The sequence below is a fragment of the Vanacampus margaritifer genome, chromosome 1 (assembly GCF_051991255.1).
Source record: "Vanacampus margaritifer isolate UIUO_Vmar chromosome 1, RoL_Vmar_1.0, whole genome shotgun sequence".
In the NCBI taxonomy this organism is placed as follows: domain Eukaryota; kingdom Metazoa; phylum Chordata; class Actinopteri; order Syngnathiformes; family Syngnathidae; genus Vanacampus; species Vanacampus margaritifer.
Genome location: NC_135432.1, coordinates 5,298,493 through 5,311,670, shown reverse-complemented (window position 1 = coordinate 5,311,670; position 13,178 = coordinate 5,298,493). Strand labels below are relative to the sequence as shown.

Sequence of the window (13,178 nt, the reverse complement as noted above, 5' to 3'; positions counted from 1 at the left end):
TGAATTATACATTAAATGACTGCTATAAATTCACTGAACACCAAAATATATGTTTTTTCAATGTTTTTTTCAATTTATTCCCTAATTTAGGATTAGGGCGAAATTTGACAATTTTCGATTTAGGGGTATCATTTCGAAAAATCAGAATAACAAAAACTGTCAGTAAACTATTTAGAATTTAAGAAAATAATCAATCAAATACACAGCTACATTGAACAATATAATTTTTTTTGTTTTATTTGTTGCATTTTAGCCATCTTGTCACCACCACTCCGGCTCATGTAAGTGCAATATTCATCCACTAGATGGCCCCATGCAGGGGACAGAAGTGGCACTCTGGACTTTTGAAGTTAAATTTGTAAAAAAAAAAAAAAAGGTCTTTGTTCTTTGAGTAGCAGAATTTATAGGGGCCAAATTTGACCCCGTGTGTTCTCCAGGGTTAAAATGAATGGATTATTAGTTCACCATAAAATGGCGCTAGGGATCATGAAATGTCCTTGTAAGGCCAAATGGACACTTAGGATGTTGGGTTGACCATGAAGGCCAAAGATTTTGGTGAGAAATGGCAGAAGGTGAGAGTACCTTCAGGTTCCTGTGGACAATGTTGAGAGAGTGCAAGTACGCCACAGCCTCCAGGACCTGCCTGATGACGTTGGAGGCGTCCCTTTCCGTGTAGTTGCCTTGGTCCTGAATCCAGTCAAAGACATCTCCCCCCGTGGCCCTGTTGCGTAAAACACACATGCACGAACATGAACAAGAGAGCAAAGTTGCTGCTGTCAGCCACGTTGCAATGTCATAAATCGCTTTTAATGCAGTCGAAAATCCTGTGTTTGCTCCTTTTTATGCCTATTAGTAAGACAATCTGCTTCCATGGAGCCCAAGGTACAACTGTGAGCAATTAAAACAACGGGGGCTTGGCTCATTACTTATCTTTGGAAAGAATATAAATGATAGGTGAGGCAGCTGCGTGTTGCCCAAAGCGGGACGAGTGCCTGCAACTACCTACAGCACGACTGCAATAACCCAATCTGTCCATCCGAGTTCTCCTAACTCAACCAAAACGCCTTCCCCACACATCTGCAGTTATTGCGTGACAAGAAGTTGCAAACACACACTTGGCTGGCTGCACTCGGCATATCGATCCTCTTAAGGTATAGCATCGCTTCAGGGGCAATGAGTAGTGTAGAGTGTTAGAAAGAGCAAATTTTTCATCAAATCTCACACTCTCTCTTTTCTCTCTGTTGTGAAGGACTACATTAAAGCACACAGTAATGAGATTTTGTGCTCTGCCCAGCCCCTTTAACTGATGGATTTTTGGCTGTTGTCAGCTGTAGGGATGTAACAATAATGGCAGTATCGTGATATCGCGATATTAAAATTGCCACAATATCGTTGTCGTCATGTCCCAATATTAAAATAAGCACATCTGTTACAAAGGGGAGGTTGTATTCTATTTGTGTAGTTCTAGGACCCTCTAGTCAGTTTATGATTGCAGTTTAATTTTAATTAGGAATGTTTTGGCCTGCACTGTGGCGGTTATCTCTCATACAAATCAGTCATACCAGCAAATATAGTTAAATATATATATTTTTTGCAATACACATTTTTTTTTTCATATCGCCAACCTCCCCACAATATCGTGATAATTATTGTATCGTGTGGTCATATCGTGATATTTATCATATCATATGATGTTTGGATGTTGGAGGTACTATGCTTGTAAAATCTATAAAAACACTCACAGTTCCTGGATGATGTAGTATTCCTTCCGGGTCTGAAACGTATCTATGAGCTGAAGGATGTTCGGGTGGTTGACTCTGGGAAAGCATAAAATGAGTCAGATTAAGGATACCAACCTGTCTTTGATCAGAATACTGTATCGGTGTAGCAAGTAGATGTCAGTGTAGACTGCCCAACCTTTATTAAGCAAAGTAACATATTTTGCAAGCACAAATCTAAAACAAGAGTAAAAACGCTAAAATAAAGATGATTTCCTCTCTATTTATTGTTGAATTGATTTTTCTGCCCTCCAGTGGAAGAGCATTTAATTGTTCTGTCTGTCAGTGCTTCTCAAATAGTGAGACGGGCCATGCATTTTATTTTACAATAAAGTGTAATTGCACATCCACTACAGTAGGTGGCAGTGGTCTTCTCATTGTCAGAGAGTCCGCAATGAGTATTAGCTCCTGCACTTAAAACTATTTTATAGACAAATGACACTATTTATAGAGAGTTGGGGTCAATAATCAATAATAATTCAATAATAGTTGAGAAGCACTGCTATAGTACATATTACGGCCAGGTTGATACGGTAGTTAAACGAAGATGCATTACAGTATTTGGAGTGAATGCATAATAATCTTTTGAGCAATTAAAGACAGAGTTTGCAAAGAAAAAAAAAATACTTTTTGTTAAATTTATTAAAACAGACATTATTGTCATGTTTACTTTCAGTCTTGTTTACTCCCTGTCATGTTTTCCCCTTGTCTTGTCATTTCCTGTTTTAGTGTGAAAAGTCTGACTCCTCTCGTTTCTGGTCACTTGCCCTTCCTCGTGTGGTGTCTGTGTCAACCTTGATTGTGTCCACCTTTCCCCATTACCCTCATGTGTCATCCAATCAGTGCCCTCAGCCAGGTGTGTCTTGTCATGTCATTAGTGTTGGTGTATTTAGTCGGTTGTCTCCCCCCTGTCTGTGTCGGTTCATTTTTTGCTGTTGCCACGTTCGTAAGTCTTTCGCCACGTCACGCTGACCTCTTTGCCTTATCCAGATCCATGTCATGTTGTTAGTCTCGCCTTAGTTGTTTTTTCATGTTTTGCTTCAGGTTTTGTTAGTTCCATTTGTTTTGTACTTTGAAGTTAGCTTTTTTTGATTTGAAATTAAAACCTCTTTTGGACTGCACCTCTGCCTCCTTGCTCTGCCTTCCCGCATCTGGGTCCTAAAGCCCCACCTTATTGACAGAATGAACCGACACAGACAGGGGGGAGACAACCGACTAAATACACCAACACTAATGACATGACAAGACACACCTGGCTGAGGGCACTGATTGGATGACACATGAGGGTAATGGGGAAAGGTTGACACAGACACCACACGAGGAAGGGCAAGTGACCAGAAACGAGAGGAGTCAGACTTTTCACACTAAAACAGGAAATGACAAGACAAGGGGAAAACATGACAGGGAGTAAACAAGACTGAAAGTAAACATGACAATTATGACTTGATTCTACATGATAAATATGATGTGTGAAAAAATAACATAATAGAACGACGGAAGGTGGGTTTTACATGGCGGTCATTTGCAGGCACACCCCGCAACCTTGCTCAAAAAAACGACTTCAAACCGAGGACATTTTGTGATACAGCAACAGTCCATTACAAATAAGGTGCTTTTCTGGCAAATGATTGACAACTCGTGAGTCCCGCCTTTTGTCTCTGAGTGGTTGTTTTTCCTCGGCGCTGTGGTTTCATGTATATCAAATTAGAGGTACAAGATCATGGCTGATGTTGTCAGAGATCATATTTATTGTACTACAGTCAAGTCACAATGACTCTTTTAACAAGACAAAACACATGACAAAAAGCATTTTTTTTTTTGTTATTAATTTTTTAAATTGCAAACTCATGATGACACCCAATGTGCTGGGGCACAGTGGTTGGGAGTCATTGATGTAGAGCACAATTTATCCATTATTACTGGAAATAATGAAAGTACACCATAAAGAAAATCTTAAATTCTCTCTTTCTCCTCCCTTTACTCGTCAATCATACTTCTGACTACGTACAATTTCAGGATCATGATCTCGTTCTTGGCGGCCTTGCGGACTTTCCTGCCATCTTTCTTGAGGAATTTCTTGCAGACAAACACTTTGTTTGTTTGTCTGTCCTTAGCCAGGCACAGCTCACAGAACTCCTTCCTGTGTCACAAGAACGGGACACGTGAAAAATAAAACAGCATTATTGGAATCATGATAATCACATTGAATTCTGTGGTATGGAGTAAAATGATTTTAACGTGACCAAAATTTGAGACATCAACTTCCAAACATTTCAGGTTTGAAATAAAATTGAAAAGCAGTAAGATGGGACAAAAGTTTGGACACACTTTCTTATTCAATGCATTTGCTTTATTATTATGGCTGGTTACTTTGTAGATTCTCACTGAAGGCATCAAAACTATGTATGAACTGGAAAAAAAAAGAAGCTGAAATGACTGAAAACAAATTTTATATTATAGTTTCTTCAAAATAGCCATCCATTGCTCTGGTGACTTTTTTTGCATACTTTTTGCATTCTTATGTCTGGGAACTCCTTAAAGACAGTTGAAAAACCCTTTCAGGTGACTACCTTTTGAAGCTCACTGAGAGACTGCCAAGAATGTGCAAAAAAGTAATAAGAGAAAAGAGTGGCTTTTTATTTATGTATTTATTTTATTATTTTCACCTTTTTTTTTTGTTAAGTACATAACTCGAAATGTGTTAAATAATTGTCATAGTTGTCATCATAGTTTTGATGCCTCTAATATATATATATATATATATATATATATATATATATATATATAAAATTTAACTTCTGTTATGAAAGGCATGAAATGATGTTCATATAATTATTTGTTGAATATGAGGCTCATGACGTTAATTAAATATTCAAAAAAAAAAAAAAAAGAGAACGCAAATATTCTCTTTACCATGTGATAAAGTGCACTTAAGTTTGCGCTTCGATGTGTTATATAAAAGATCCACACAAATCTCTGAGGCCAGATGCTGACATTGCCATATGGCCGTGTGCGTGTGTGTGTTTGTGCGCGCGCGTGTGTGCCTACAATGTGTCAAGAAAAGGTTTTCAGTAGGGCAAAAAAGGAGCCGGGATTTTTACGCCACAACCATAAGCAAAATTATACAGTTGGTTGGCCAACTTTGAGACGTTAGCCGTTCTTAATTTTGTCTCTTGCAGGCTTCATACTACCAACTTGACTCCTTCTGAATAAATGATTGGATTCTCAAGCCCCCCCAATATTGAAGCTCCCGACACAATTCCTTTTTATGCATGCCGTCTATATGAATGTGAGCGTCAATGAATTAAACATTGAGTCAAAACACATTATACAAAGATTTATGGTACTTACGCTCGGAGAACCTGGCCAATCTCATATTTGTCTGTCACATCGGATATACTGTCATAAGTCTGCCCATCTCGCAGAGCAAGGCACCCAAATGGCATGACGGCATTCACCTAACAAAAACAGAAGCACACAAAAAAAAATCAAAAATTATTCGGCCAATAATTTCAACAAATTTTTTTTTTTTTTTTTTTTTACAGGAGAGCTCAGTATTGTTCATTCGATTTGACATCATCATTGCTCTCCTTTTTTTTTTTTTTAAAAAAAAATCCAACAAATCAATTAAAAAAAAAATTAATAATTTTTTATTTTTATTTTTTTTAAAATACATATACATATATATATATATATACACACATATACACACATATATATATATATATATATATATATATATATATATATATATATATATATATATATATATATATATATATGCCCTTTTTTTTTGTATGTGGGTGAGTATGTGTATGTGCGTGTGTGTGTGTGTGTGTGCGTGCGTGTGTGCGAGCGTGTGTGTATTCATCAGTTCACCTAAAGCCCATTAAAAAAAAATATCCCATACTAATAATATAATATAATAATAAATTGCCAGATGCAGAAACATCAATGTAAGTTATCACGATGTAGTGGCTCTCGCTAACAGACAGAATTAAGTAACCGGAATTAGGTTCAAAAATTCTATATACGTAGACCATGTTTCTATAAATTTTGATATTTGGTTTTTATTTGAGGCAGATATTTTTTCCATTAAAATGTGATTTATGAGGAGGTTAGACCATTGGTCGATATTCAGAGTTTGTTTATTTTTCCAGTTAACAAGAATTGTTTTTTTTAGCGATAGTAAGGGCTACAAGTGTAGATTGAAATTGTTTATGTGGTAAGTCAGTTGTTGTTAGGTCACCTAGCAAACACAAGTTTGGAGATAAAGGTATCTTACAGTCCAAAATAGCGGAAACAACAAAATTTTTAATGACATTTCGGGAATGCAAAATCAAATTAAATGAAGTTGCCATGACTAAAGGTTTTGGTTTTGCATGCTAGCCTCGTCAACAGAGACGATGCGTCTTCACTAAGCTTCTCTTTCCTCTGTTGGTTATTTGCGGCATCATTCATGTTCAAATGAAGCTTTATAAAGGTCAATGTGTGTTTGCGCCTGGAGCGGCTGGGGAAATGAGCAACACTGACTGCATTTGAAAAGAAAGTTTGAATTCATCTGTATATTCTTGTTTCAAGGTAATTTCCAGTAAAGCCAAAGTGAGATGACTTTTTAGTTGACTTTTCACTTATCCTGTGATATGCAGTATACAGATGGCACACACGCATGCACACACAAACGCACGATTTGTAGTCCATTCTAAAATAAGTGTGTCCGAACATTCAGGTACGAGAAGTAGTGAATCAGCAATCAATACGGTGCACCTTCCCCCAGTCCTTCACCCACCCACATCCTAGACACTGTGTGGAAGATAACGCCGTGTCTTCTAACTGCATGCTTATGTTCTACTGCAACACTGACTCCCAACATTTACCAGATGTATAGTTAGGTCCATTAATATTGGGACATTGAGACAATTGTCTTTTTGCCGCTAAACTGAATTGAAATTTACAAGATGTGCTCTAATTGCAGACTTTTAGCTTTAATTTGAGCATATTTACATCCAAATCAGATGTGAGAATTATAAATTTGTATTAGGGGTGTCAAAATTAGTGCATTAAGTTTGAGTTAATTTAAAGTCCCTTTAACGCCTCTATTTTTTTTGTAACGGCCGATTAATGACCGCCGCTTACTTAGAAAGCCTGTACTGGGGGAATTCCAGTCGCAACGCAGCAGACATGTCAACGTGAAAATTTAGCAATAACAAATATTATAATAATACATATAATTGAGAAGACTGGGATCAAGTTGTATTTTTCTATTTGAAAAATGTGCAGAATTTCACAAGTTACTTCATGTTAACTCTTTGACTGCCAAAAACGTTAAATAACGTTTAGTAAAATCCTATGGAGGAGTGCCAAAGACGTTAAAAGACGTTTGTTTCAAAACAGAGGTGAAACTAACCATTTTCTATTGTTGATTACTCAAAAACGGAATAAGGTAGAAACAAACTTTTTTTTTCTGATGAAAGATGAGAGTCCAATCTTTCATTTGGTAGTATGTGTGTTTCCATAGTCCAAACACATAATTTTCTGTGGACCTTGAAAGATCAGTCAAAATGCTTAAATCGGCTGGCACCCACGGCATCCCTTTTCTGAAAACGTCTGGCAGACAAAGAGTTTTTAAAGATAAGATCGCTCTTAATATGAAAAGAAAAATGCACTGAGCTGTCTTACAAATGCAATTATGCCATCTAGTGGCAGAATAATGACCTCAACACAAATCAATATGACACTGTTTTTACGGTACAGTACACATTTATTCCACTTTGATGATAACAAGAGTATGAAAACTTGAAATTAAATTAAATTTAGAATGATTACACAAGATATGATGGTAAATTACATGAGGTACGCTTTGACAGTATGGGAACTGCATTTTGACATGGAGAGGACAGCAATACCATTCACTTGCCAAACCCCCATGACACTTTTTTTTTTTTTTTTTGGCCACATCATCAGTAGTGTTCCTTTGAATCAGTGGGTGCTTCGGCCTTTCAACACTAGACACCCTCATCAAGGTGGCCAGCTACAGGGCGATCACGCCTAAGCTTGTGTCTTATACTCGATCATAAGAGTTACCCGATTTTAAAAGGTGGGGGTTTTAGCGAGCGGGCAGTACCGCCACTCTTTTGGGCCCAATTAATTAAATTAAATTGTACGTTTAATTGTACATTTAGAACAGATATAAAACTTGCGATTAATCGTGAATTAGCTATTGAAGTCATGTGATTATTTACGATTAAAGTTTTTAATCGCCTGACACCCCTAGTTTGTATATACCTGTGCACTTTATAAAGGACCAAAAGTAATGGACAAAATCAGTTCAGCAAGTGAAATAAATGCTCAAGGGGATTCAGTTGAGGTGACTGACTTGGCCATTGCATAACATTCCACTTCTTTGCCTTATAAAACTCTTTTATTGCATTCACAGTATGCTTGGGGTCACTGTCCATCTGCACTGTGAAGCGCCGTCCAATGAATTCTGAAGCAGAAAATATTTTCTGAAACACTTCAGATTATATCCTGCTGCTTTTGTCAACATCAATAACAACAAGTGAAACAGTTTCATTGGCTGCCATACATGCCCATCTGGCCATGGACCAGCTAAGGAGCCCGTTGTCCCATTACTTAAACAGTGGAAGGCATGTATATACATACACAGACTGTTATATTTCCGCCATCATTCACCTGATTTGGATGTGAATCCCCTCACATTAAAGATGAAAGTCTGCTGTTAAAGGAAATCTTCTTCCTTTCATTTCAAATCCATTGCGGTGGTCTTAAAATGGAAGTCAAACATAAACATTTCTTGACAATAATATGTTATATGTGACCCCACTAGTCTAAACGTGACATTCTGATTAATATTACATTTGTGGAATATGAGTTATGAAGCAAAATCCACAACCAATCACAGCTCTTGGATGTTCCCTGAGTAACACTGATGTCATCTTCAGTCAAGAGCAAGTGGCAAAATGGCCGCCCCCTGAGATGGATAAAAACGGCTTGATTTTGCTGCTTAACTCATATTCCACAAATGTGATATTGATCAAAATACCATATTTAGACGAGTGGGGCTGCATAGAACATATTATTGTCCCAAAAAATGTTGGTGGTTGACTTCCCCTTTTAGAGCAAAAAACATGACAATTGTGTCATGACTACTTGAGCTTGATTACTTAACTATTACTCTTGACCTTTCAATTGAGTGAATAGTTCTGGCCACTTTATCAGCATCTGTCTGAAAATGAATCCATAAAGCTGACCAAGTAGAAGCGATGGGATCACTTTCGAGAGAGCGTTGATGAACCGAGGTTATTAAAAACGAATAAGGCTGCAACGACTTCAGAATTGGGTTTTTGAAGATTAGCCGACAGAGGAACGGGACAAGAACAGATAACAAATGGAGAATGGTTAGAAGAGAAAACAATGGGAATCCTCAGCGGTAATGACATTTTGAGAGTCCTAATTTAGGATTATGGAACAAATATCAATGCAGTAATGTAACACCAACAACCCGTAACCCCCGCCCCCCTCCCACCCCCCCCACCCTCTCTCTCTCTCTGTATGTACCATCACCATTGCTGATGAACAGACGGGAGGCGCTTCAGGATAGGCGGGACTTGGGAGAATTGTGTAATCCCGCTGCTGGCCCTAATCTCTAATCTGTATCTCTAATCCAGAGCACTGGGATACACTATGGTCGTATGTGTGTCTGCATGTGCATTCATGAATGTGTCAGTTGGAGCGAAGTACAAAGGTCAAAGCAGATATGTCATACGCGCTTATCAGAGTTTGACTTGGATGATGAATGTTTGCCTGCGCATGCGCGCCCATATGTGCGCTGGGGTAATTCAGAGCAGGCAGAGTGGAAATGAGCGGTGGATTGAAAATGGCCGAGTCTTGCGAGAAGATTATGTAAATGCAACAACATTCCCATGACAGATTCCAGGAAGGTGAAAGTGAGGCTTGATGTGAAAAGAGTTTAATCAATGCGGTGGGAACAAACAAAAGTGTCCCAATTAAAATACAGCGATGCCTGTTTGGCACCAAGGGCACATTTATTTGCACGGCACAATTCGTACACAAATTGAAAAAGTGAGAGAAAAAAATAGAAAAAGAAAAAAAAGAAGAATAAAATGGTCACGAGCGGTAGATCCTGGATACAAGCGGCCGAAAAGAGTTTCCTCCGCAGGGTGTCCGGGCTCTCCCTTAGAGATAGGGTGAGAAGCTCGGTCATCCGGGAGGGACTCAGGGTCGAGCCACTACTCCTCCGCGTTGAGAGGAGCCAGCTGAAGTGGCTCGGGCATCTGGTCAGAATGCCTCCTGGACGCCTCCCTGGAGAGGTGTTCCGGGCATGTCCCACCGGCGGGAGGCCCCGGGGACGACCCAGGACATGCTGGAGAGACTATGTCTCTCGACTGGTCCGGGAACGCCTTGGGATCCCGCCGGAGGAGCTGGTTGAAGTGGCTGGGGAGAGGGAAGTCTGGGCATCCCTCCTAAAGCTGCTGCCTCCGCGACCCGACTTCGTATAAGCGGTAGAAGATGGATGGATGGATAAAAAGACAAATGTCAAAAATATATATGGAAGTAAAAAGTAACCATACCCAGATGTAGCCATCGCTGATATTAAAGGCAAATGGGGAAGACAAAATAGCTGAGGTGAGAAAGAATCTCTCTTTTGATCTTAATCTGATCTTTTCTGATATATCATTCATTGTGTTTTTTTCGAGTTGTTCATTGAGGTCTTCATGAACTTGATTCGTTTTTCATTCAATCTGTACATCTGTAAGGTCTTCAGTATCCAACTGTGGGGAACACTGTCATAAGCTTTTCTGTAGTCCATCCAAGTCATACTCAAGTTCCTCTTCTTCTTATCATTATTATTATTATTATTATTATATGATTTCCCATTATGGAGTGAGGCATTTGTGTGACATACATATTCACAAAACTAAATGAAAACACCCTATATAGCCTGGACATAATTTGAATTCCTTATATTAATAATAATAATAATAATAGAAACAAGATGAAAATCCAAATTATTTGTTATAAAAGTTATTTCGCCTGGTAACAAGTTACTTTTATTATGAAGTAATTCAATCACGAACTCAGTTTTTTTTTAAAAGCAAATAATGAGTAACTATATAAGTAATTACTTTTTTAAAGTAACATTCCCAACACTGATAACATATTATTGTCAAGAAATGTTTAAGGTTGACTTCCTCTTTATTATTTTTATTATTATTTCATTCTCAATGCATATATAAAAGACGAAGGGTTTAATAAAAAAAAAAAAAAACATACACTGTGTTCCCCACCCCCCCCTCCCTTTTTTTTTTGTTACAGAATGTAACCATTTTCTATATATTTTTGCCCCTTGCTCATGTGTACAGATGAAGAGCTGAGAAGTCTGTAAATGAGTGTCCACGGCACATTGAAGTAGGATAGTTCACTGCAGATGTATGCAGACACAGATGTGATTACTGTTAATAAATAGTACTGTTACCATAAAGGACAGTCTGTCTGGATCTGCCACAAGTGGATCCAGATCACATCAGCAAAGAAAATTCAATAATTAGCAGGATATATTGAACATGGCACATAATGCAAGCCATTGTCAGTGAAACCTATGACTCTTTTTTTATTTATGGTCCAATTTTCAAGTATCTCTAAAAGATGTTTAGCTTCTTGAAAGGGCTGTTTTTCAATTCTGATGCGAATCTATATAGTGTATTTTATTTATGGCTTATGGTTGCCTCCTTCCTTTGAGTATTCTATCTCTTGTGAGGTCACAAGAGTTGCCCCCCACCCCCCACCCCCCCTCACAACGTACAATATAAAGATGCTGTAGAAACACTTATGCGTACAGAATACTGAGTCAGAACAAACCTTGAAGTGGAGGCCGAGTAGGAGGCAAAACGGGAGATGAGAAGAGAGTGGAGAGGAAGATGAAAGATGAGGAAAGAGGTGTGAAAGGATGGGGTTCTGTGACTTGGGTGAACATATAGAAAATAGTGCGGCAGTGCAAAACACAAAACTGCAGAGGCACATTTGAGACTTGCGTCTTCACAGCCTCACAACTGTGTGAGCATTTCCAACAGTCGAGTGTGTATTTGTGTATGCGTGTGAACATCTGCCTCCTTATGAAGGGCTGCCCCCGGTGTCATCGATAGGATGTACTGACAAGACAGTTGCTACGTTATAAAAAAAAAAAAAAAGTATGCACGCATGAGGTAACAAGGTGGAATTCGGAAAGGAAAGGAAAGCACTGTTGTCACGTGTTTTAGTATTTCTGCCCAGCAAAGTCTGGCAGGTTAAAAGAGGTCGCTGTAGAATATTTGAAAAAATGAAGCTAATTACACATAAAACATCACCCGGAATCTTTGTTTGAAATGAGGACGCTCTGCTCATGAATGCTGAGTGTTTTTTGTTTTTGCTTTTTACCTTTTATAAGAAATGTCAAGCTTACATATCTCATCATAAAACATGTTTACTTTATATTAAAGTTTCCTGGGGAAAAAACCCGTCTAGCTATTCAATAAAATGTCCCCGAGTTTCATGTTGCTATGAAATGGTGAAGTAAAACTAAAAAAAGGAACAAGCACTGACAGTTCACTGGCACGGTGGTAATTTTGCATATGGAAATGGCGAACCTACAGTATGTACATGCAAAAGGTCGGGTGTGAACGCACATTGAGCTCTCTGAGACATCACGCTTTCATTTCAAATTGCTTGCGCTGTTGTCATCGTGCTTGTTCACAAGTGCAGAGTGGAGGTTGCATCGAGGCTCCGGAATGAATGGAACGAAACATCTTTTCAGCAGCTTCGAAGGTGACAAGTCAAGGTTATTCTTAGAACAAAATTCAATGTGCCAATCCGACAGAGGCACACCAATCTGTTAAGACCAATAAGGCATTTTGCTGCTCATTACTAATATACTTCCATTGCAGGTGGTATAATAATCGCTTTTAATGATAATAATGCTCCGTTTCAGCGATGTACCATACTGACAGGTGTTTAGAATATTTAATTAACGTCATGAGCCTCATATTCAACAATTGATTTTATGAACACCATTTCCTCTGCTGCCTTTCATAACAGAAATTAAAAATCATAATAATAATAATATATATATATATATATATATATATATATATATATATATATATATATATATATATATATATATATATATATATATATGTATATATATATATATATATATATATATATATATATATATAATATATATATATATATGTATATAACATCCCATAAAAGGATGCGGTGCAGTTCATATTACAAACAAAATAAGACTTTTTTTTTTAAGATCAACAACAGCAGCAATGACGAGAGGTTTTGATGGAAAAAAAAGGAAATAATTTTCCA

General features: G+C 37.9%; 1 protein-coding gene across 1 annotated transcript in view; it reads right to left on the bottom strand.

The window, feature by feature from the left end:
• Nucleotides 1-13,178, bottom strand: part of camkvl (CaM kinase-like vesicle-associated, like) — a 47,575-nt gene that overhangs the window by 9,277 nt on the left and 25,120 nt on the right. Inside the window, exons 2-5 of the mRNA XM_077546630.1 lie at nucleotides 5,130-5,236; nucleotides 3,787-3,918; nucleotides 1,743-1,817; nucleotides 583-721 (exon numbers count right to left, since the gene is read on the bottom strand). Of these exons, the coding sequence (XP_077402756.1) occupies nucleotides 583-721; nucleotides 1,743-1,817; nucleotides 3,787-3,918; nucleotides 5,130-5,224 (441 nt within the window). The 5' untranslated portion in view covers nucleotides 5,225-5,236. The remainder of the gene's footprint in view (nucleotides 1-582; nucleotides 722-1,742; nucleotides 1,818-3,786; nucleotides 3,919-5,129; nucleotides 5,237-13,178) is intronic.